This window comes from Rhinatrema bivittatum, chromosome 12, assembly GCF_901001135.1.
Source record: "Rhinatrema bivittatum chromosome 12, aRhiBiv1.1, whole genome shotgun sequence".
Taxonomy (NCBI): domain Eukaryota; kingdom Metazoa; phylum Chordata; class Amphibia; order Gymnophiona; family Rhinatrematidae; genus Rhinatrema; species Rhinatrema bivittatum.
In genome coordinates, this window is record NC_042626.1 from 46162158 (window position 1) to 46188418 (window position 26261).

The window sequence follows — 26261 nt, forward strand, 5'->3', positions numbered from 1 at the left end:
AACCATTTCTCAAGGGGAAAACACTGAGGAAGCAGGACAGTGGCCATAGCTTTGTCCAGGCTTGAACCCCATTGGCTAGTAAAATGCTGTCAAGATGCCACATTTTGAAGAGGTTTTTTTTTTTTTTTGCTGTAGCTCCTCATTCAGCAACATAAGTAGAAATGTTTGGTTTTATTTAAAAAAAATTTTTTTTCTAATGAAAGTGGAGGATGGAGGAAGAAGAGAGCTCCCAAGCATCAAGACCATAGCAAAGTGGCAATGCATCGTCTAGGCACTGTAAAAGAGCAAAAGCGTACCTGCTGCAGCAATTGTTGTCCAAGGCAGAGAAAAGCAAAGCAACAGTGGCAAGAGCACCCCAAGGCAGCACAACAGTGGCAAACTGGCACCTAGAATGACATGAGCCTAAAACACCAGGCACTGACAGAAGAACAAAGTAGCACAAAGAATGGCATAAAGACCCCCCAAATCACCATGAGAAATGCAAAGTAGCCATCCACAGTGGCAAGAATACCCCAAGGTGTAAAGGCTGAGTGTTAGCTAGGGCCAGCAGAATCTACTGTGCAAGCCATGCATTTGCACAAGGTGGCAGCTCAGCACACAATGGCCCAAGCTCAAGAAGAGGCCCAGCACCAAAGAACAGTAGAATCCCTGCTGCCGCCAAAGAAGAGGAGAGTCTGTGGGGCTGCCAGCAAAGAGGCCCAAATGCCGCTGGTGGAGCCCAATCTGCCAGTGGACAAAGGCAAAGAAGCCATGCGGCTGCTGGTGGAGACCAACCCACCAATGGCCAAAACAAAAAACTGCGCTAACCAGCTCCACCTGTCTGCCTCTGACGGCCCAGGAGGAGAGGCCCTGGGGGCAGCTGAAAGAGAAGTCAGCAGCTGAAGCAAGTGAGAGGCCCATCTGTATACAGAACTCGAGCAGTCCACAGCCAACAAAAGAAGAGAGGCCAGCCTGAGTGAGAGCGGGAGCATGTGTGCCTACCCTGTTTCCCCGAAAATAAGACAGTGTCTTATATTAATTTTTGCTACCAAAGATGCACTAGGCCTTATTTTCAGGGGATGTCTTATTTTTCCATGAAGAAAAATTCACATATATTGTTGAACAAAAAAATGAACATTTATCATATTCTGAATAGTTGTCTGGTTATGCTGGTTTGTGATGACAACTAACTGTGAATCCTGCAGGGTAAAAAAATCACAGCTGCATGCTCTGGTGTTCTGTGCGACGGGCATGCTCCCAAATAAAAACTTTGCTAGGTCTTACTTTCAGGGGAGGTCTTATATTTAGCAATTCAGCAAAACCTCTACTAGGTCTTATTTTCGGGGGATGTCTTATTTTCGGGGAAACAGGGTATGTGTATGAGAGAGAATAAACGTGTGTTTATTTAATTTTGGGATTTTTGGAGTGTTTGTTTCATTTTTCTTTCAGCTTTAGCCTGCACTATATGGCATGCACCAAAACAGAAAAACAAAACCATATTTTTTTTTCTGCCATTTTTATTTGAAAATGACACAAAATGAAATGCCAAATATTAGGTTTTGTTGTTTTTGAACAGCAGCACACACCCCTAATACATGGGCGAGACGGGATAGAAGGGAACATAAGACATGACATACTGGGCTGGAGCAAGGGTCCAACAAGCCCAGTATCCTGTCTCCAAGCGTGGCCAATCCAAGTCACAAGTACCTGGCACATACCCAAACATAATAGAGCCCATGCTACTAATGCCGGCAACAAGCAGCAGCTATTCCCTGTCGCTTAAAGGCAGTTTATGGACTCCTCCTCCAGGAACTTAGCCAAACCTTTTTTTAAACCCAGTTACGCTGACTGCCTTAACCATGTCCTCTGGCAATGAATTCCAAAGCTTAATCTGTCAATGAGTGAAAACATTTTCTCTGATTTGTTTTAAATGTGCTACTTGCTATCTTCATGGAGTGTCCCCTAGTTCTTTATTATCCAAAAGAGTAAATAACAGATTCACATTTACCGTTCAAGTCCTTTTATGGTTTTGTAGACCTCTATCATATCCCCCTCCCCCCCGCTGTCTCTTCTCCAACCTCTTTAGCCTTTCAGCCATTCCATGCCCTTTATCATTTTGATCACTTCTCTGTACTTTTTCTGGTGCAACTATATCTTTTTTTGGGATGTGGTGACTAGATTTGTACACCGTATTCATGGTGCAGTCTCACCATGGAGCGATACACAGAGGGAGGGGGTAGACCAGAACATTTGCCCATGTGGGGAAAAAGAGTGGTAGGGTCAAGTTGTGGAGGTTATCCTGCTTTAAAATGCATCCATCCTCAGTTATTCATTGCTCAACTTCATCTATGTTTAATTACCCATCTTTACAACCCCAACTGTGCTCAATTATTCACCTTCAGACTCCACCCATGTTTAGTTATCCATTTTCAGAAACCAACCATGCTCAGTCACCTTGAAACTCCACCCGCACTCAAGTTAGTCACCTTCCAACCCTATCCATGCTTAAGTTATTTATCTTCAAACTACCAGCCCTCCCCTTCCCCAACTTTTGTATTTATTTCCCTCTAAGCCCATGCATGCAGTGGGCAAAGATCAGGGCTGGATCTGCCTGTTTTGCCAGTTTGCAGCCAGCTGGTCACCCAAAGGCATTCAAATATCTCAACCCATAGTAACAAACCGTAGGGTGAATAAACAGTCAAAAGATAATGTAATCCACAATTCATGTATATTTCATACACACCATTGTAATTATTTATACAAAATGTATATGACCATCATATAAAAAACGATGAGATTTACTTATTTGTAGAAAATCAGCAAGTTGGTTTTATCCAGACCTCATCTTAGAATTATAACCATTGGTCATGAGGGAGTATTTTTTTCAAGAAATTTTCAATGTTGCAATTAAAACAACTTAACTTGAGAAGACAATCCAATGACTCCAAAGTCTTATTCTTAAGAACTGCTGCCTGACGCTGCCAACGCTGTTTCAGTGTTTCAGTTTCTTGACTATTAGCATGACTACTAGATTTTCATTGCACCGTGGTGTTTCACTCATTGAATTGTCAGCATTACTGACTGGAAATACCACGGTGCAGTAAAAATGTAATAGCCAAGAAACCGAAACACTGAAACAGCGCTGGCAGTGTCGGGTGGCAGTTCTTAAGAATAAGACTTTGGAGTCATTGGGTTGTTTTAATTGCAACATTGAAAATTTCTTGAAAAAATTGCATATTGGAAACCTGCTCAATATTATGGCAGTACAATGCACTGCATCTACTTAAGTCCATGATAAGCTGAAGAGGGATAAAAGAAACAATTTTTTTAAATCACATCATGAAAAAAAAATACAAGCCAATAGGGGCAAACAAATATGGTCAGAAAAAATGCAGTTAAATTGTCCTTAGAAATCAAATAAGCTAAGAGAGGTAGCGGTACTAGTGATCAATTTTGCATTTTTTTTTGTTACCTTCTTCCTCAAAAAGGCAATTAATTGGTCTGAATAAAAAGATAAACATTTCTCTGAAATCTTACACTGCATTTACAACAGTGTATTGAGGAAAGAGTAACCTATAGCTAAAGTATCTCCTGGCAGAGGTTAAGAAACATTATTCTATTTTGTGTCAAATCAGGGAAAAAATGTATTCTGTTATTTTGCACTGCTTTGAAGATCACTAAAAATGTCCAACAAGACCCAACTGCTCAAGGAAGAACACTGGTCATCCAGCATTACAAATCTAACGTATCATGCTAGGTCTCTATCATTGATTTGTATCCAAAAACCATTCAGAACCTATCCACTATGGCAATTGATTCATGGCTCCAGTAATGGGTAGAAACTTTCTGAGTACAGGGTCTTCCATGGTCCCTCCCATAATGCATTTACATGTTCTCAGCCATTTAGGAGGGGTTTCCATTAGTTTTAAGAAAGGAACTCCCAGGGGACTAGCCGAAGAGAAGATTTGGTGAGAGGCAGCGTATTGCTGGCCTGCTTTCTGGCGAAGATCTGCTTTTCAGTAGGAAGGTCACATGTCTTTCCCCACATACATAGAGGATCTATTTCTTTGGTTTCCTTATTACAATTTGGGAGTGTTGCCCCTTTTTCTCAGAGGAAAGAGAGTTCAACCCTTTCTACATTTTTTTTCTATGATCAAGGATATTTAGCAGTGTGCTAGGAATCTGCAGTATATCTGGCTGCATCCAGTTGCTGTGGAAGAGGAGCAATTGCACTAAGGAGACTTTGTCAGTGGCAGGGGTATCCAGTCCTATAAGAGGAGATAAGAACCATCTTTAGAGGCTGCAGAAATTACATGTATCAAGGGGAAATCTGTACCAGTTAGAGGATCCTACATTGGTTCTGGGACGTCATGGAGGCAAGATAGGTGAAAAGGGACCCCTGCAACCTTTAATGCTGATAGATTTTTGTGCATTTTTGCTATACAAATGTTTAGTCAACTGTAGTTCTGGAAGTAGTTCTGGCCTTAATTCATCACTGTACTCTTTTGGTTTAGTAAAATGTTTATTTATTGGAACAATATTTTAAGGTATGAAGATCTTTTACTGAGTAACGACACTGCACTTTTGGTCTAAAAGCAATTGTTTCCCCTGTCTGGAAGAATCTCAGGAATTGCAGTGAGTTTGCATGGCTTCATCGATACTCAAAAGTGTGCCCCTTTCTCCTGTGTAAATCTGGAGGAAAAAAGGAGGTTACATGAGTGTTGCTTACCCAGAAGCAATAAAATGACATGTTATAATAATTATGCAACAGAGATGAAAATTCATCCTCTTAATGGCAGTGACAGTCCTTGGCAATGGGCCGTAACAGCAGCTCCCTATGGACCCTGGTACATGTGCACCCTGAGTTGGGCCCATAGGTGTTATGGTTTTGTAATAGCCAAACCTCCCTCTCTCCATCCACAGGGACTGTGGACACTGTATCTGTAGTATTCCAAGGATGAGAAGCTGCGGCTCGTGAGTCAATTTTCCACCTCCCACATGACAGCTGCGCTGTCATTTTAAGACTATTTTAAAAGACAGAACCATTCTGTTTTGTCATAACTGTGACGTCCAGAGAATTGGCAATATTCTTCTCCATCAACCCCCTCCTCCTCTCTCTCACACACACACACACACACACACACACACACACACACACACACACACACTTTTGCAGCATATGAGAATTTCAAAGAGCCTCATTCATATGTAACTTTTGTTGAATGTCAAGTTTCCCCAATGTGTTCCTAGGCCATTGGATAGGGTTTCACTGTTTAGAACACTTTGAGCAGAAGGTTCATAAAAATGTCCTATGTTTTTCCATTCTCCATCGCAGAACAAACAGTGCTCACCCCACATCCACCCCCAGCAGACTGTATTCCATTAATGAAAATTGAGCTTTCTGTAAACATCTCCCATTGCCCTCTCACTCCTGTACTAGAAGAGTCACTTCAGGGTTATGGTGTCCAGTTCTGGGGTTCTAATGTTGCCTACTTCCATAGCCTAAGGATAGATACATGCTGGGGTAGATTTTAGAATTTTGCGCGAGCGGGTACTTTTGTTCGCGCACCAGGCGCGAACAAAAGTACGCTGGATTTTATAAGATACGTGCGTATCTTATAAAATCTGGGGTCGGCGCGCGCAAGGGGGTGCACATTTGTGCAACCTGCGCGCGCCGAGTCCGGCGCGCGCTGCCTGTTCCCTCCAAGGCTGCTCCGAAATCGGAGCGGCCTCGGAGGGAACTTTCTTTCCACCCCCCCGCGCCTGAGAGAGTGTGAGGCAGGGGAAGTGAGATTTGGGATTAGGTAAGCAGGGAAATATAGGACCAGAAACTGATTGTATGGGTGGTGGATATTAGTGAAGTATATAAGGTGGGCTGGTGAGTATTAGTGAAGTTTGAAAAAAATAAGAACATGTGCCATGTTGGGCCAGACCAAAGGACCATTGAGCCCAGCATCCTGTCTGACAATGGCCATTCTGGGTAGAGTAGATCGATTCTGAAATAAGTGGTGGCCTTCCAAAATCTACTTGGCTAATATTTTTTATGAGCTAGTCCTCTTAAGAACTTGTCTAAATCCCTTGAAAATCCATATGCTGGATGCCTTAACCAAATACTCCACCAACAAATTCCACAGCTTGATTGAAAAGAGTCAGCATGATGATATGGAGGTACAAGATCCAGAAAAGAGGTAGCTGTTGGAGGTGGAAGATCAAATGAGTCATGTAAATGGAGAATGATGAGAGGAACAACTCAATGAGAAAAAGACGGATGGCTGAAAGAAGGCAATGGACAGGAGAATTGGGGAGGTGAAATTTTGGGATAGGGACAACTGGGGAGAAGGAGAGGTGAAATCCAGCTATAAGTGGATAGAAAGGTAGGGAAAAATGAAGGAAGTGAAAAAGATAGTAGGAGATAGAAAAATGGAAGGGAAACCTTGGAAAAAGAAGATCAACAAGAGGAAACAAGATCAGGACAAACAATTAAAAAAATAACAACAAAGTTAGAAAAAAACATTTTATTTTGTTATGGTCAGGTAAGCTGGGATCAGGGATTACCCCCTAAAGGAGCAGGACCAAACTCTGGGTCAAGGCCAGACTGAGACTTCTGCCTGTACCAGCCACCTCCCCTGCAGGTTGAGCCCTTGGTTCTGGTGACTGGCAGGACTTGGCTGGAACACAGCACATGGTGGGCCGGAGACATGACAGGTACTGAGGACAGGCCGGGTTGGAAGCAAGGCTGATACTAAGGGCAGGAAGGAGCTGGATACAGGCAGGGCTATATCCAGACGGGTTGGAGGCAAGATCTGGAGCAGGAGACAATCTGGGACTGAAGACAGGCAAAGAAGGGCTTGAAGTGGGGGCAAGGCCTGGACTGGAAACAGAAATTGGACAGGACTAGCACAAGCAACAATAAACAAGAAGGCCCAAACAAGGCACAAGGCTGAGCTCGGTGAACCTAGAAGGCCCGAAGGCTGCAGGGCAGGACAGGGAGGCCCAGAAGGCCACTGAGCAAGGAAGGTAGGCCACAAGGCAAGGCAGGAGGCTGAGATGGCCACAAGCCAGGAAAGCATGGCAAGGATGACCAGGTCAAGGAGCTGAGGTGACTCAATGAAGAAGCAAGGAGAGAATGGACAAGCTAGGTTAAGTAGGGCTGGAGATGCTGCCTCATGGGATCAGCGAGAAGGCAGCTAGAGGGACTGTGAGGGAAGTTTGCTGATGACCTCTGCTGGCATGGGGGCTGCATAGCAGGAAGAAGCTCGACATTTTCAGTTTAGTGGTTTGGAATATGTATTTTTCTTGGTATAGGAGGAAATGCATTTCTCTATCTCATTCTCCAGCATTGCATTGCATGGAGTGTCTGGTTTCTCAGGATTTTCATTTTAGTTTTGTATGCACACTTTTCTTTCTAATTTATAGTCCCTTATTTTATATTAGATGTATGCCTGTATGTTCCTTGTGTGACAGAGGTGAGCTATTTTACTAGTGTTTAGTTTCTGGTTGTTTTCTGTTTCTTTCTAATAGGTATTGGTGTTTTAGGGCCCTTTGCTATGTTTGCGGTGCTCCCTTGTCATAGGTAGGGTTGTTGTTGATTTTGTCCTAGTAGTTAGTGCTGTTATGGTATGGCAGGTTTCCTGTATAGATTCTGAGTGTTTTTATTGCCACGTTTTGTGGTATTTCACAAAGGGGCCTGATTTTTAAAAAGCATTTACTTGAGTAAAACTGGGTTTTACTCGAATAAATGCACTTTACTCGTGTAAGTGGATTTTTGACAATTGCTACAATGTATGCCATGGAACTGTCAATAGGATTTACTTGCATAAGTGCTCTTTATGCAAGTAAATGGCTTTTAAAAATCGCTACAATAGTAGGTTTCATTTATGTGCCTAACTCCTTTGAACATTACTTCCAAAGTATCTAGCAATGACGGGAGTTTGTGCTGCTGTTAATGAGATGATGCCAGAATCTGAAGATATTTTCTGTATGGTGGAAATGTCCTAGTTCTCTCTGCACCCACTGTTGGGGGAGTTTATGTGGATGCAGGGTTTATATTGGTATTCTTTAGACTCCAGGTTTTTCTTCCATAAGGATGAATTAATTGAATGGAACATTTGAACATTTTTAATGGTAGGAAATTTTTTGGCCCATAGATCCTCCTTTCTCTTGGGATACTTGGCACCATGAGCCTTCATAATTCTCCAGGGAGTTTCCCCTATTTTAATAGATGCCTCCCTCCCACTTTTCCTAGTCTGGTCATTGTAGGAACGGTACTGAAGCCAGGAGTCGTGCACCAGAGCTTCTTCTGGAACCGTGTATCATGGACTTTGTCTGGTCATCAGGTCTCACCATTAATAATGACTGACAACCATTCCCCTTCCTTATGGTTGTTTTATAAGGGCACACACATCCATACTTAAGTAAAACAGATCTATTATCTACCTGCTTTCTGTTTTTCTGTCACTTATCCATCATCACACTTTGTTGTTTATTGTCAGATATCTAGAAATGTGCCATGCTCTATACTATAAGGGAGTGGAGGAGAATAGAGGGACTTAGGCACAGCAGAGAATGCAACAGCTTCTTTAGCCACTGAGTACCTACGGCCATATTTACTAGTTGTTAGTATTCTGAATCAACCTACTTAAGCCATTTAACCACCTTCATAATTCAGTAGAACTTGTATGGTAGTTTTTAATTTATTAAATAAAATATAAACTAAGACCAAACAGATTAAAGAAATGTTTTTTGCATTTTGCCTTATGAAGACATGAGTAGGTACATTTCAAGGTCCAATACATCATGCCAGAGCATACACAAAACAAGTATCAATAACCAGTGCTTGTTACATGGCAAAGTATACAGCACACTTATATTCCCGCAGCTATAGGATCATTCATTTCTTCTCCTGTGAGCAATTTCCACAGGGTAAAAGAGCCAAGCAGCAGCTGGCGAGGCATTGAAGGTCCCAGGGTGAATAATCATAGGGAAGAGGAGGTGATAGTATCTCTGTATAAGGCTTTGCTGAGGCCTCAGTTGAAGTACGGAAGATAGCTTTGGGTGTCTCTCTTGAAAGATATCCTTGAGGTCTAAAGTGTTCAAAGCAGAGCAATAAAATTGTGAGGTATATGAAAGCAATTAACATATCAAGAGAGAAACTAGAAAGGCTGGAAGTATTCATGAATGATTTAAAAAAAAAAAAAAAGAGGGAAAAAATACACTTACATTTGAACAAAGATGGTCATCGCATAGAACGCTGTCAGCACATTCCTGTCGGAGTTGATCACAGGCTCAGACTTTGCAGATATCCCGAGGGCTGACAGCGTTCTATGCGATGACCACCTTTGTTCAAATAGACTCATTGGGTCTGCTTTAGTCCGGTTGCTTTTACTGGGATGCACGTTTAGAAAATTCAATTCAGTTCTTCCAATATTTGTTGGAAATTGGTTTCGCCTGCAAGCACAAGAGTTGCTGATTTTTTATAGAAAGTTCTCGTACTTAATTTGCACAAACATTTTGTACAGTGAGGAAAACATGGGGTCCTGCGACCCAGTTTTTAAATTGAACAATGTGAAATACAGTGCAGTCATCCTCAAGCTTTGGAAGGGATTATACCTCGTTGAATTAACAATTACCTTGCTGGAGACAGTGGTGGATAAAAAAAAAAGCTATGAGTAAATAACATTTTTTAATTATTTTAAGATTCCATTTATGTCTTACAAATCCCCCCCCCGAGGAAGCTATTTCACAGCAAAATGGGGGCCTCTGTTAGGGTTTTTGGGCTTTTTTGTATATATTTATGGATTCTCTGTATGTATGTAATTTTGGATTATGAGTGGAGTATGATTGATAGATGTGCTTTGGTGTGTGAATGAGAGGTGGGTTATTATTAGTAGAATTTGTGTTATGATTATTTGTCCCTTTGGCTTTTGGCATTTATAAAAAGAAAATTTTGAAAAACATTGTGCTGATAATTATTAATAAAATTGTAAGTGTATTTTTTTCATTCTTTTTTTAAAATCATTTACAGCCTGTTACCTTTGGAGGGATTTTCCTTATTGTACCTTCTGTTTATTTAGCTAATGGTATTCAGATCAAAAATTGATCTGGCCATTCATGCTATATCAGGCCCTCTTAAATCCTTCTACAAGGTTGCCAAGCTCCAGGGCAGATATTAAACCAAGGAGAAATGTTGTTGCAGTGTTGGCAAAAAGGTTCAGGAACTATCTGTGGAACTGATTTGGGCATCTCCAGCGGAGGTATTTAAAAAGACACACTGTGGAGCAGGAGGGGGCCTGCTTTGTAACAAGAGAAATTTACAAGCTGTACATCCTTGGTGTGCTTTATTTTATTTATTTTTAATGCTTCCACCTATAGCTAAGAAGCAGGAAACAAAATGGGAATCTTTCTACCTTGGTTCCCTACCTATCAGCACTATAGAAATGATAAGTAGGAGAATGGAAAACAAAATCCTCCACCATCCAAGAGGCCAGTAGCTTTTTTTTTTTTTTATATATATACCTTGAAAAATCCGGCTTCAAAAAAATAAATCCATAAAAAAGGCTTTCTACTCACAGAGAAAATGGGACAATACACACTATCTGCTTTACAACATGATTGAAAAGTCATGTGTCCTTTACTGACCTACCGCTAGGCAAGACAGAGAGAGCAATAAACAGATACAGACATTATAGACGGCCTGGAGGTCGTTTTCTGGGACGGATGATAAATGGTTCCTTGGAACTCCTTGCCTCTGCTGCTGCTTATTCCAGGCAAGGGTGTTCAGCTGCAGTCCATTTTGATTCCACGGCCCGCAATGTCACAATGTCTTCATACATAGGTGCCTGTTCAATCTCTAGACCCTGTGCAAAGGAAAGCACCATTTCTCAAAGAGCAGACACTACTACAGCGCGAGTACTGTGAGGTGCTGTGAAGGATATTGCTTGGATTAGTGTTTCTCAATGGGTTTGTTTTGTGCCTATCAAACCAGGAATGAACTTCCTTTGTAAGCTGAAGTATGTTGGGGCGCAATCTCAGTCTCTCAAGTTTTCTGTTCTCAGGTGCTCTTCTAGGTGTGTCTTTCTGCATAAAACTGTTACTGTGTGCAGACCTGTATATAATACTACACATCTGCAGTAATGCCTATGTTATTATAAAGCATCTGAATTTTATTATTTTATAATAGCAAATGTAGGAGGGAGGATGGGGGGAGGTGGTGGTGGTCTGAGTTAATTCTGTAACCCAGGAAGGGGCCAGAGATACCTTGCCATCCTTAAGTCTGTACCTCCATCGATTAGTATAGCTGATGCTGTGTCTTTAATGTACACTGAGGCCCTACACCTACCTCCAAACACTGAATCCCAGAAACATCTAACCATAGTATATTTTCTAAAACTGCTTCTTTATCTTACAAACTATATATGTTTTTGTTTGTTTTTTTATTTTTAAGACCCGTTGGACATATGTAGATCTGGATATTTTGGCCTCCTAAATATAAAAATCAAACAAAGCTCGTCATACCTCGTAGGTGTGGTCTTCCTCTATAGGATCTGACCTAGCATTCTAATGGAAGAGAAAAATAAACAAATTGTTTAAGATCCCCAATGCATTATTCCCCACCTCTCAGCCTTATGTAGAACAGCCTATCAGAACAGTTCAACTCGCAATGCTGACCAATCAGAAGACAGCATCATCCCAGCTACCCCATAACTTCATGCGAGATCTCCAGCCATTGTCCTCGTTCTTCTGGAATAAAGTTCTTGTGCAGGTGGCTAAACTCTGAAAAAATTTTTGTTTTTTAATCTGGATCCATCCTATCCAAAAAATAAAAATATCTCAAAACAATGTCTTCACAACTCAATACTGAGGTTTGATGACTTGGCAGCACTTTTCTAAAACCTACCCTGCATGAAAGCTTCCCAAAGCAAGAAGAGAAAAGAAACAGATTTGCTGCATTTTAAATAGAATTTTGTGTTTATAACCACCAACCAAAAAGGAACAATACATTCCATATTTCAAAATAATAGTAGCACAGATATGACAGGTAGTAAGCAAACATTTTTTTTTCCATTTTCCTCACCTACTGAACCCCTGTCTTTACCTTTATTTATTTATTTGGGTTTCTTACCCACCCCATCCTCAGTAAAATAGTTCAAACAGTTTGTCCCTTATAATATATACTAACTATCAAACGGTTTCCAAGACAGGAAGGAAGTCAGCCTGTCATGGATACGCCATATACATTTGCAGGTTGATTTTAAAAGCATTGCTCACGCAAAAATGCTCATATACTCGTGTATGTGGGCTGCACACAAGTAATGAAACCCTGAAAACCCGCTCCTGTGTGGCCAAGCCTATTTTGCATAGTTTCGGCAAAGCGCGCAAGCCCCAGGACGCGTGTATGTCCCAGGGCTTGAAAAAAGGGGCAGGGTGGGGCCGGAGCCTCCAGGCACAGTGGCCATTTGCTGCTGTGCCTGGGATCGCAGGCCGGCCATTGGCCGGCGAGCGCAACCAGGCAGGCGTAAGTTATAGGATAAAGGGGGGGGGGGGTTTAAGTAGGGCTGGGGAGCAGGTTAGGTAGGGGAAGGGAGGGGAAGGTGTGGGGGGAGGGGCGGAAGGACAGTTCCCTCCGAGGCCGCTCCGATTTCGGAGTGTCCTCAGTGGGAATGGAGGAAGGCTGCGTGGCTCGGCGCGCGCAAGTTGCACAATTGTGCACCCCCTTGCGCACGCATGTTATAAAATCGGGCGTACATTTTAAAATCCGGCCCAATATGCGCATATGTACCTGTGCGTGCGTGAGGAATAAAAGGGCAGGACCTGGGCATTCCGGAGCGGGGCCAAGACTTACACGTGTAAATCCGAATTTTAGAAATGAAACCGGCAGTGCATGTACACTAGACATCTAAGTAACTTTACTGCTCCTGATGAGGTTCAAGTCTATAGATCTCAAGTTTTAGAGCTTATAGGACAGGGTGAAGGGTGAAGGGTGTAGGGCAACTGGGCGGCGTGCAGGATGAAGAACCAGAGGGGTCTGAAAGACCTCTTTATTAACTGGACAAATTAATGGAAAACTGGTAATGTGCTTCTTGCAAGCATGTTTTAAAATTCACTGACATACGAGTGTAAAAGCCAAGATAGTCCTATTGAAGGCTTGTGCACTAGCTGTGCTCGAGTAACCTCTTAAAATTAGGAGCATGCTTATGTGCAGTTGGTGTATTTTAAAACATACATGCGTAAGTGTGCGCACGATAAGAAATTCTAGTGTATCCTCGCACACGTGCCAATATGCGCATGTATGGGTACACATGCACTTATTTTAAAATTGACTTGTTAGTATTCCAATCCCTGGTGGTATAGCTCCCTTCCATGCCAAAGCAAGTTTACATCTTGCTGCCAATAAAAACTCCCTAATTAATTTATCCTTTTTCTAGGTATCTCAGTAATCGGAGCATTTAACAGAAATATTTTTGGATCCAATTCCAATTGAACCTTGGTTGTTTTCTGTATCCAATAAACAACAATATATGCACAACTTCACCATACATGCAGCATTGTGCTTTTTCACCACAATTGCACCAACAGTTCTTGTCTACTCATGGGAATATTTTGTACATCTTGCTAGGAGTCAGATACCATTTAGCATACATTTTGTAGGTGTTTTCTGACAAGTTAGCCAATATCAATGATTTGAGACGCCCTTCCCTTATCTCCTCTCCCAATTCTTCAGTAATATTGTTATTACCGTAAATTCTTTTTCCCATGCTAATTCATGCGGGTATCAAATGTTTGTACAGTCTATAGATTAGACCCTTCAATGTCCATGCATTACTGCATATAGATTCAGAAGGGGTTGTACTAGCACAAAGAATCACCCTTATCACTTTTTGCTCCAAGTAGTGTCTCGCTTCCAGGTAGCCAAAGAAATCTGATGTTTGTAAATTATATAATTCCTGTATAGATTCAAAACTCCAGATCACTTGTTGATCCCATAATTGGCCCATCCAATGTAGCCCACCTTTGTCCTAATGTTTAAAAATTCCCGAGACCAATCCAAGTTTAAAATCATTATAACAGATTGGGGAAAGATTAATCCCCCTCATCTTCAGAAAATAGCTTGGGGCTAATGGAATCCCGTATTTGTATGATATATGTGAATGGATTTATAGGACTCTTTGGATTCTGGTTGCACTTTGGTTACCAAAAGTAATATTTGATAGGTATTCCTTCTAAAGATTCCTGTTCAGTACTAATCCATTGTTTTGGTATACCCTCTGTATGATATTCAATCATTGCTCTTAATTGGCATGCTAATTAATATGATTTATGATCAGCAATTCCTTATCCTCTCCTACAGCAAACTTGCAGTTGTTAATATTAACCAATTACAAATAGGTGAATGTATAGAGATTTAAGGGTCAAACAGAGGAATGGTAGAGGACAGCCTTGAACGCCTCTCCTAAGATATTTTACCTGACTTGTAGTTTAATATTTTAACCATTATATCTATCCTCCTCCCTAGCATTTCTGCATCACCCTTCATTGAACTCCCCCATCCCCAACACTGTCATTCTGTTTTACAAATTCATGATACCACTCTGACCCTAGACCCAAAATAATAGGGCATGTGAGAGTCACTATCAATTATTTTTCATGAGGTCATGTATGATGAATTGGAAGGCAAGGACTAAGAAAACAGGCCATAATTGATGGCTTCTTGATGAAAGCCAGAAGAAAAAGAGAAGGGCCTTATTGAAGTACATTTTCTTGATACAGATATTGCTGTACTCACCTTGTCTATGATCATCAGAACTGGGATGCTTACAAAGAGCACAATCAAAACAGTCTGGATCATGATGATTGCATCTTTCAGAGTATTCTTTGTCTTCAGGCTTTTTAGACTCCTAATGCCTGTGAGAACAAAGATTGTTAAAATTGCAGGTTTTGGCATCTGCAATGCATTGTTATAAACATTTACAAAAATGAATACTTAAAGTCAAGCCAAGAGCTTCCTTGTAAGAGTCTAACCACATGCCAACTACTTCCTTTTCCAGTGTCCTCTTTGTTAACATCTACTGACAATATCATTGATGTCCTCATTTAAATCTATTGTCAATACTTTAGTGTCCCCGTTAACATCTGCTTTCACCCCAACTGCCCCATCATTAACACTAATTCAGAGGGTCACTGTCCTATTCATTAAACCATACTGACAGTTATTTTCATTAACATCTCTTCATATCCTCTTATCCCTCATTAACACCCATTTACTTATCCTGCCATTTCTTTTTCCCATTTCTTTATGTACTATCCTGCCAGCAGATGGAGACAGAGAGCAAGACTTTCACTAATGTCACTTCCTACAAAAGGGCTGGGGCAGCCAGGAAGCCTCTCATTATTTCCAGCAGATGGCACTTAATCTTAACTGGTACAGCAGGCCAAGGTTTCTGTGGACTCCTGGTTGAAGGCCATATGTATTTTTTCTCTCTGGTGAGGTTGGCGGGGCTTCCAACAGATGTTGTAAGTTGATCAGTCCTACTTGCCCAAGTGGGAACCCTGCTCTTTTTTTTTAATTTATTTATTTATAACTTTCTTTTACAAAACAAAGAAATATGAATGCATACATTATATTGCATTTGAAATTATTAATATGCAATTCAAGTTAATAACTTGAAATGCATCTTGTAAGCAATAAACAATTTGTATTTTTAAGCAATTAAAGAAGAAAAATAATATTAACACACTGAGATTACATGAGAAAAATTAGGAGATTAATGAGAAAGAAAGAGATTTTTCATAAGTAACAGGCACATAGACTTGCTGTTATCTCTCATTGTCCTTTACCCTTGGTCATTCTGAGATATTGGTGACGAAGTCACAAGTTTTCGTGCTTCTATGAACTGGCACAATTGATCTATTAAGGAAAACCTAAAAGACTCACTTCCTCTCTTTAAGATACACTGACAAGGATACCTCAAATAAAAGGAATAACCCAACGAGGTAACTCTCTGCCTTACAGCAAGAAATTCTCGCCTTCTATTACGAGTAGCAGGAGCTAAATCTGGAAAAAGTTTCACGTTTTGACCATAATATGATATAGGGTATTTCTGAAAATAAGATTTCATTAATTTGCTGATATCTGATGTTGCAATAAAGGAAACTATCAATGTATCTCTATCTAAAACTTCCATAGTTAAGTTTTCTAGAAAACTAGTAAGATTTGCAGGTATCGAAACAACCATTTGAGGAGACCTCTTTTTAACAAAGAAACAGGTATTTATCGATAACAAATTATTTTCAGAAAAACCTAATACCTCAGACAAAAAATTTTTTAACGTAACAAATGGTATTTCTCCTGCAATTTTGGGAAAATTGAGGAATCTAACATTCAGATGTCGCGCATTATTTTCTAATATTTCTAATCTTTTGGAAAATGATAATTGATTTTTAATCATGACAGTATTCAATGTCTGAATAGATGTTATCTTTTTTTCAGTTTCCTGCACTCTAGTTGTAACTTGTATTTGCTGTTGCTGTAGGGATTGAAATTGACCTTGAAAATTTTGAGAGACCGAATCAATTTTCTCTTCTAGTCTGTTCACAGTCACATTCAAACTGTTCACTAAGTCCCATATATCACGTAATGTGGCCGTCTCCGATCTTATTAACGAGGGCTGATGTTCTCCTGGAAGAACATGTGGAGAAAGGAGAGGGGAGAGCCTTGATGTATAATTGAGGAGGACACTCTTCCCCCTTCCTCTGGGGGAATTTCCTCTTGTATTCCCCTCTCATTTGTTCCACCATTTCCAGCTTCTAAGATGGTAGCTACCCCTTCACTCGCTGCGCCACTCCCCACTTTATCGCTATGTGGTACAGCTGTTGCTCCATCTGTTCCTCGTTGCACAGGAGGCGGGCGTGAGTCAGGACTTAGGGAAGCCTCTTCTTGGGGAGCTACCTGTTCTCCTTCCAGGGGCATCCCAACAGATTCACTGGCACCCTGATTTGACAGCTGCGTCATGAAACGCTCTATCTCTAGCTGCATTAAGGGGGGCAGGGTCTCAGAAGGGAAGACCCTCACTCTCCCTTTCCTTTTTGGAGGCATTTTAAAGATATTGTTTATAGGAAAACCAGGAACAGTCAGAGAAAGAAAGTTTCAATTTGTGCTGAATGTTTACTCACGATTCTCAGTGAAGTGGGCCAGAGAGAGTTCTTCCTCAGTCCGTCTAGTCTGGACTAAGCCGGACAAAGCCGCACCGCTCCCGAGCAGATTTTATAGCTCGTGGCGTCCTCCTCGAAAGGTTCCGGCGGGAAGCGTTGTTCCGGGGCTGGGCTGAACAAACAGTCCGGTCCTCACCAGTGCGGCTCCCGAGCAGATTTTATAGCTCGTGGCGTCCTCCTCGAAAGGTTCCAGTGGGAAGCGTTGTTCCAGGGCTGGGCTGAACAAACAGTCCGGTCCTCACCAGTGCGGCTCCCGAGCAGATTTAATAGCTCGTGGCGTCCTCCTCGAAAGGTTCCGGCGGAAAGCGTTGTTCCGGGGCTGGGCTGAACAAACAGTGCGGTCCTCGGGAACCCTGCTCTTAAAGGCAGGGTTCCCCCAGTCCTGCAATCAGAATGTGCTTCAGAAGCACTGCTTTCCCCCTCCAGGTGGTAGGCTGGAGGTTGCAGCAGCTTCCACAGGTATCACTTTTGTCAGCCGGGTTTTTGTTCAGTTTGCCAGAGAGGCAGTGGAAAAAAAAGGCTCCACAGCTGCAGTGTCACTTGGCATTGCCTCTCTGCTGAAATCCCTGGAGAAGTGGTGGTGAAGGTCCCAGTCCAGTTTACAGCATTGTGTATGCCCTTCTTCCAGTCTGAGCTGGGCAGGCATTGCACAGGCTGTGGGAACTTGTGGCAGTGCAGCACAGCCAACTCTTTTTTTTGTTTGGTCTGTGATGGAGGTGATAGCAGATTCACAGGCCTAATGATCCTGGAGCTGGTACAGGCGAACGCACATTTTAACTCCCGATACATTAGCATAACATTAGCTTACTGCATTGGGAGTTAAAAAAAAAATTAACTTGTGCGTCAGGAAACTGCACTGAATTTCAGCACACAGTTTTAATGCTCAGCATTTCGCATCAGCTTATTTGTTTAATTCAGAAGTCCACAAAAGGGGTGAGATGGCCTCAAAAGCCTCTTTATCCAGATGGATCAAAAAGGGGATCTGCTCAACATACATTAGCAAGGCCTTGCAGGCTCCGCAAGGCCTAAGGGCACATTCTACTAGGACGCAGACATCCTCTTGGGTAGAGTGTAAGTCTTTTCTTCTGGTAGACAATTGCAGGGTGGCTACTTGATCTTTCTTGCATTCCTTCTCAAGACACTATGATATGGATGTGCAGGCTGAGAGAATGCCTCCTTTTTAGTGGCCATTCCGAATGTGGTCTTTGCTTCCTGCCACCCATCCTGAAAGAGGTTTGGGTACATCCTGCATGTCTGGACTGGTCTAACAGAATGATAAGGAAGGAGAAATTTAATCTTTCCTGTTAATTTCCTTTCCTTAAGTCCTAGCAGACTAGTCTAGGACCCACCCTGGAAGGCGTTGGCACACTACGAAAATTACTGTGGGGATGATCTGAAGGAACCATTTGTTCCATATTTCAGTGTTCATTTTAGGAATGGGGCTTCTACTACCCCAGAAGCTGGCCTTCAGAAGGGAAGCAGGGCAGTTGAATAGTCTCTGATGAATATTTTGGAAGCCTTATGAGTTACTACAGGGTTTAGCTTTGATACAGGGTTACTGAGATGTTTCCTGGCTGCACCAGCCCCTATGGCATCAGTGGAAATCTTGGCAGGATAGCACATACCCTACATGTCTGGACTGGTCTAGCAGGACTCAAGGATAAGAAGTTAAGATTGCATTTCTCCTTTTATCCCTAATTTCCCCATATTAATAACCTAACATTTTCCCACCTTACTTATTAATATCAACACCCGTCCTTGCTATCTGGTCAGTAACACCCCTACACAAGTCTCATTGATGCTTTTGTCTGATATCACTTCTAACTCTTTAGAGGCCAATTTTCAAAAGTATTTACTTAGGTAAAATGGCCTAATGGGAAATTGGCCTCCTCAAATGTTGCTAAAAGCACATGTGAGTTCCATAGTGCATGTATGTTAAGCAGTAGGCAAAAAAGGAGTCCAGGTGGGCATGAGTAGGTTGGAGAAGGGATGAGAACCATTCGTTTTCCAAATATACATGTGCTATTTTGCCTTCCCTGGCCTCCGTCACTTCTATAAATAGGTACGATGATGCAGAAATTTTAGCATGCACACTTTGCATTTGCTAGTTTTCAAAGAGAAGCAACCTGGAGAGTTTTTCTCCTTGAAAATCTGCAGAACATAAATGCACTATGTGTACTTTTTAATTGGCTGCATGGTGTGTTTAAAAATTTCATGTGCAACTACACAGATTGTTTGGAAATTGCCATCATAAGCTGCATCTCAAACTCCGCTTTCTCCTGTTACTGTCTATGACCCCTTTAGTAGCCGAGTTTGCCTGTTAAAGTCTTCCAATGTTGCCTTGAGACTCTAAAATAGTATTTACATTCTATGGGTCTTAAAGACCTGCAATGTAGCTCTCATGCCACTGAATTTTAAAAGAATACATAATAAACTAGAGTCAAGAGAAAGAAATCACACTCCTTGTAAAGAGACAAGTATGGGGAGCTTACCCAGCACTTTCAGCTCTGTGCCACAAGTAGACTGGTGGTGTCCTTCACGTGTGCTGAATCTGCAGAAGTAAATCCCATTATCTTTCTGCTGCACTTTGTTAATGGTGATGGTTGCCGAGGTGTTTGATGCAAACACTTTCCCATGGAAGCTGGGATTGCCATGGGTAAGGTTCTGCAGGACAGTGCTGTTCTCGGTCCCCTGGTACCAGCTGACTTTCTGGATCGCCATCAAGGGGCAGAATCTCCCACAGCTGCAGTGGAAGTGCACAGTGCTCCCTTTCCTGGTGGCGATGAATCGCGGGTGCTGCTGGCACCCTTCATCCACAATATACAGGGGAAACATGAAGAAGACAGAGAAGCAGATGAGGTGACTGGATAGCATCAGGTTTCTTCTGGTGTATAGCACAGAAGTTTTCTTGTGAATTATTATATAGGTTAATAATAAATTCTGCGAGAGTGATGCTTATAGTATAAATACATCATCTTTATTTTTGAGAGAGATCCATGAAATAGTTTGCTCTGCTCCACCTTGTTGTGTAAGATGACATCTTTTAAACCATAAGACAACTCTTAGCCCCAAAGCTAACATTCCTCTTTGCCGAGCTGTGATCATGCACTTTTTCACTTAAACTCTGGTTGACTGGGGCTGGATGTGCTGCTAAAGTAGAGGTGAAAAAAGGGACAGGAACTCTCACAGCACTAAAACTGTTCTGGAATGAGTTGTCCCTTTCTCTAGGTGGTGTATGAGAAGGCTTGTACAAAAAAACAAGGAAAATACTTGAGAATAGATGTAATTGTCTCATGAGGAAATCTTTGTTTGCTTTACAACTCTTTATTTAGTAATTTTCAGGCATACAACATGAGAATATGCATAGAATCAAATAACAATAATGCAGTGAGGTACACTTCAAGAAGAAGCACATATTTAAACGGTCACTATGGGGACCTATAGGAAAGGAGCGTGAAAAAAGGCAAATAGTTGAGACTCAGAAATCATTAAAGAGTGCCTAAATATACAAAATACGGGTCCCCAATAGTGTTGTATTTAACACTTTTCGCCTTTATGGTTGTACCTTAATTTTTCTAAGCAATATCTCATATCTGCGTCCTAAGGAAATCTTCATGGGAAGGAATAAAGAGAGAAGCTGGGCAGAATGGCTACCTGATTGAAGCTGTTTGGGAAGGAATAGGGAAAGCCACCATACAAGAAGACTTTTTAATGAGAAATGGATGGGGAGAAGTGAAACATGTTGGTCACGTGATGAAAATCAGATGGGAAGGAATAAAATGCAAGAAAAGATAAACAATAAACGCACCTGCTTATAAGTACATGCCGCATCAAGCTTGGTCAACTGCTTGATCCTGTGTTTTGTTATTGAGAGCTCATGATGTTCGAGTCCTCACAAGAAGGCGCTCTTTTTCTTTTTTCATCACTGGAGAGGATTCTGCTGGGGGAAACTACTTAACCCAGGGCTTCCCAAACCTGTCCTGGGGACACCTTAGCCAGCTGGGTTTTCAGGATATCCACAATGAAAATGCATGAGATAAATTTGTATATCATGAAGACTCAGTATATGCGAATTTATCTCAAGCATATTCATTGTGGATATCCTGAAAATGCAACTGGGTGTAGGGTCCCCAGGACAAGTTTGGGAAGCCCCGACTTAGGCTCTAATGATAAAGTTGTGAAATGAAGGAAATATGGGTACATTGTAGGAGAACAGAAGCTGTCAAGTTATTCTTATGGAAAGTGTGATATTCTGAGTAGCCACTAGATGGCATGATGTATGGTAAAATTACACTATCCCTGTGTGCTAAGAAGAATGTTGGTAGTTTTCATTGGATCATAATGGGAAATGTCTCCTTTAAGGGGTAATAACGGGAGAGAGATCCTCTAGGAGGAGTATATTGGGACTATAAAGTCTGTGTTCAAAGTTTGGCAGGAGGAGTTGGAAGGAACCTACAGGAGAGTGGGATGGCCTGGGATGCCTCTTCAAAGGGAGAGGGCTCTGCAGAGGTTTTCCCTCTTAAAGGGAAAGACCCAAAGTTAGAAGGTGTTTCTTCCCACAGGGAGGAAATAACCCAAGGGACTTGTCTAAGGTCCCAGGGGTCAAAGGTCCCACCATCAGTGGAAGGCCTAGTAAGGAGATGATCTGGAGGAGGCATGGCTTGGGGAGTCTGGGGAAACCCTTGCCAAGGCTTCGAGGAGTATTTCAGGTGCTGCCCTGTAAAGAGAGGTGACTCCAGGGCGGTAGGAGAAAATTATTTGTGTGCCGGGAAAAGGGTACACAAGGTACTCGGTGGAAAGAAATCTGTGAAGGGATGGTACAGAGTAACTGGAGGAGAAGCTTTTGAAAATGTGTATTTAGTATGGTTAGGGAAGTTAACGTTGGTAGAAGTAAAGTGTGATATTTTGATGTATCTGGAAAGTTAATAATGCTAAAGCCTGCTGTGCCTGTGAATCCTGATTCAGGCATTGTGTTTAAGTCCTTGTATCCCAGAGAATAAAAATTGTTTGATTATACTTTGGATTGTAACCTGATTTTTCAAAACATGGGAGGATTCTGGGATAGAGTGGGAGGAGCAGGAAGAAGGGGCTCATAGAGGGGAGACCTACTGCGGAGTCTCCTGTCCAGCCCAGGAAAAGATTATCATTTCCACCCTTTCTTCTGGGCCGTTACACCATCTGCTTAAACCCTATCAAGAAAAAGGCACGTGGCCCAAACAGGGGCCGGACCCTCTCACGTTTTATGTGCCCTTCCAGGGAGGGTTAATTTGTATATGTGGCTAGCACTTTATCCCACAAACATTCCAGCGTACTGTGCTGCAGGAGGGCCTGTTAGCAGCAGACTAGGGATCTCTTTACAGCATTCTGAAGGTACTGTGCCAGCTTTACTAGCTGCATCAGTTCTGAAGGACAAGAAGGAGGGGAAAAGAGGGCTATAACAAGAATCCAAGCTATGAAGCAGCTCTACTAATGATTCGCCTGCTAGTGCTCTCGAGAGCTGTCCAGTGGGAGGAAGCTGCTTACAGTCACAGATGGTCTCTGGTGTCCAATTCTATACAAGGAGGAGGATGGGGTTTATTAGGGGGTAAATGCTTCAAGCAGCAGAGTATGATGGAACCAAAAGAGAAGCTAATGTCTCAGCCATGCCCTGTTGGGGTACGGGGAGGGGGGAGGTAGGCCTAATCTGTTGAAAAATTAACCCCAGTATCCATGTGTGTCAAAATCTAGAAAGGAGCCCCCTCTCCTCCCAACATGTGCAGATACACACAAGTCCCACCCTCCTGTTGTGATGCCTGGCATATCAAATCTGAAACAAGGGTCTGGCAAAGACAGAAAACAAGATAAATACAACATACTAGAACAGCGATGGATTCTTACCCATGTCCAAGAAATACCCCACTGCTGGATTCCACTCTGCAGGGACAAAGAGAAAAAGAACAGAGGAAAACATTTTTAGTTACTGGAAGAAAGAAAGACGTCTTTTCTGAGCTGGGGACATGGATCATTTGTGTCACATCAGCCAGGCCCCCCCCCCCCCCCCCCTGTATTCTAGCCCTCTGAATGTGGAGCTTTGTTACTAAATTTCTGCTCCTAGTATTTCATTGCGGCCTCCTATCACAGCACAAAACCACAAATCCTTGTTAGTAACTTTGTTTTGAAGGTTAATAACAGATGTAAATAGGGCATTATTCACCACTTAGTCTTAACAGTGTGACGGAGAAGAAGGCCATTGGTGATCATAATTGATCTTTATTTTATGCAACATATCCAGTGTGGGTTTTTCTCAGGCTTTAGACATGGGGCACTAGGGAACCTGCTCACTTCTGTTGGATTCAATGAGAAGCACCTTTTACTCATGTGCTTTTGAGTATAGGCAAGTCCATGCCAGCGCCCACTCCCTCCCCAGCAATGAACCAGCCTGGGCACTGAGGCTCACTGGTGGATTCCAGGAGCCTTGCAAAGACAAAAAGACCCAATTGCGAAAAGCAACATAGCTCCTTAAAGCCAGGCAATGCTTTTCAACTTAATGGAAATGGAGCTTCTGAAAATCAGAGAAGAGTTACTTCTTTGCACAGTTCTGGATGGGAGCCATTTTACCAGGGTGGCCTTGTGCTAGGCAGGTTGAATTCTGGAATAAGAAAACACACAAATCCCTTCTTTAGATATGATGTCAGGTAAGGTCCATCAACTCTGCTCAAATTAAGTCATGCTAGCATGCTGTAGACCACAGCTGATCTCTGGCTTTCTCTTCACTTATTCAAGCTAAGGATCCCCTATGCTTATCCCAGGCTTACTTGAATTCTGTTACTGTTTTTGCCTCCACTTGGAGGTCATTCCATGCATTCACCGCGCTTTCTGTGAAGAAATACATTGAAATCGTCGGCTCAGTGTGCTGCGGCAGTCAAAAAAGCAAACATAATGTTTGGAATTAATAGAAAGGGAATGGTGAATAAAACAGAAAATGTCATAATGCCTCTGTATCGCTCCATGGTGAGACCGCACCTTGAATACTGTGTACAATTCTGGTCGCCGCATCTCAAAAAAGATATAATTGCGATGGAGAAGGTACAGAGAAGGGCAACCAAAATAAGGGGAATGGAACAACTCCCTATGAGGAAAGACTAAAGAGGTTAGGACTTTTCAGCTTGGAGAAGAGACGGCTGAGGGGGGATATGATAGAGGTGTTTAAAATCATGAGAGGTCTAGAATGGGTAGATGTGAATCGGTTATTTACTCTTTCGGATAATAGAAATACTAGGGGGCACTCCATGAAGTTAGCATGAGGCACATTTAAAACTAATCGGAGAAAGTTCTTTTTTACTCAACGCACAATTAAACTCTGGAATTTGTTGCCAGAGGATGTGGTTAGTGCAGTTAGTGTAGCTGTGTTTAAAAAAGGATTGGATAAGTTCTTGGAGGAAAAGTCCATTACCTGCTATTAATTAAGTTGACTTAGAAAATAGCCACTGCTATTACTAGCAACAGTAATATGGAATAGACTTAGTTTTTGGGTACTGGCCAGGTTCTTATGGCCTGGATTGGCCACTGTTGGAAACAGGATGCTGGGCTTGATGGACCCTTGGTCTGACCCAGTATGGCATGTTCTTATGTTCTTATGTTCTGATGCTATTCCCAAGCCTGCTCCCTTGGAGCTTTATATTGTGACTTGTTCTAGAACTTTCTTTCAACGTTTCTTATTATTCAAGACCACCTATCCTCTACATCAGAGCTTTCCAAACTGTGTGTCGGGACTCGTTAGTGTGTCGCCTGCAGTGTGCAGGTGTGTCGCGCAAGCCTGGTCAACTCTGATGCGAGTTTGGGCTTTTTTTTTTTCTAGAGATTCACTTTTTTTTTTTTTCAGTTTATGGGTTGCTTATTATTGGGTGATTTTTGCTGTCAATCGCGTTTTTTGGGGGGGCTTGGTGGGTGGAACGAGCCCAGCCATCCTTGCATTGGCTGCTGCTGCTGATGAGGCCTGGCCATGAAGAGTACTGACTGCAAGCAGCAGTGTCTGGTGATCATGGAAGGGAGTGAAGCACTTAACTGGCAACAATCAAAAAGACGAGGTACATGAGTGTGGGGGCCAGACATGTGCTGGGGGGAGAGAGATGAGTGAGTGGTGGGCAAACGTGCTGGGGCAGACATGTGCTTGAGGGGGAGAGATATGAGTGTGTGGGGTACAGACATGTGCTGGGGGAGGAGAGAGATGAGTGTGTGGGGGACAGACAATTTGTTTTATTATTGTTTCTCATAAATTATAACAATAACATGAATCTTGGAATATATATTTTTAATATAAATTTAAGGTTTTCATGAGATAGGTTGTGTCGTGAAACATTTTATTTATGTATATATTTAAGGAAACATACATAAATTGTCGAAATATGTTTCGTTCGTTTAACCTTTAACCTCTGGTTTACTAGTAGACTGAATTACCGTGTCCCGAAATTATGTTTGTCTAAAAAGTGTGTCACCAACATGAAAAGTTTGGAAAGCTCTGCTCTACATTTATAGCAGTAAACATTATTCTGCATCTCCTAGTGTTTTCCACCCACTGCCCTCTGCACCCGTAGTAATAAGCATCTCTCTGCCCCTGCCTGTCATGCCTTACCCAATGTAATCTACACCAGGATTCTCCAAACCTTTGACAAGAAGGGGGACATTGAACATTTCATATCACTGAGAGAACCTGGGATGGGGCTTCCCTAAGAGAGTTTGTTGAGTAAGGAGGGGGGGGGGGGGGGTTGGTCCCCTTTTGGTGATTTAACATGCTGAGGAAGGAGGAGAGGTAGGGGCAGATAGTGAAGGGGGGAGGCAGATAGTCAGTGGTGATACTTGTATATTTCTCAGAAGTTGGCGATCCTCCCCCTTTGCCTGTATCTGGCCCCCGCCCTTTCGGCGGTTATTGGCAAGAAGAGTGAGCATTGCGCTACTGCTTCCCACTTTGACACTGACGTTTAGCACCATGAGCGGGCTCAAAACATTTCCTCTCTCTCGTGCTGGAGGAAGTGCCAACCTGCGGATTTTAAACATGCTTGTGGTGCTGGTAGTCAGTGTTAGCACACTGTGAGTTG

General features: G+C 42.3%; 1 protein-coding gene across 3 annotated transcripts in view; it reads right to left on the reverse strand.

The window, feature by feature from the left end:
* Positions 1-8702: 8702 nt before the first annotated feature.
* Positions 8703-26261, reverse strand: part of CD79B (CD79b molecule) — a 35708-nt gene continuing 18149 nt past the window's right edge. The window contains exons 2-7 of one of the 3 annotated variants that reach the window (XR_003852245.1): positions 23065-23100; positions 19680-19994; positions 14762-14880; positions 11494-11535; positions 10661-10835; positions 8703-9062 (exon numbers count right to left, since the gene is read on the reverse strand). Coding sequence is in view for 2 of the 3 variants with exons in the window: in XM_029573917.1 (XP_029429777.1) it covers positions 10737-10835; positions 11494-11535; positions 14762-14880; positions 19680-19994; positions 23065-23100 (611 nt within the window). In the remaining variant the exon portion in view is untranslated. Of the gene's footprint in view, positions 10836-11493; positions 11536-14761; positions 14881-19679; positions 19995-23064; positions 23101-26261 lie in introns of all 3 variants that reach the window. The other 2 variants (XM_029573917.1, XM_029573916.1) reach the window with 2 other exon arrangements.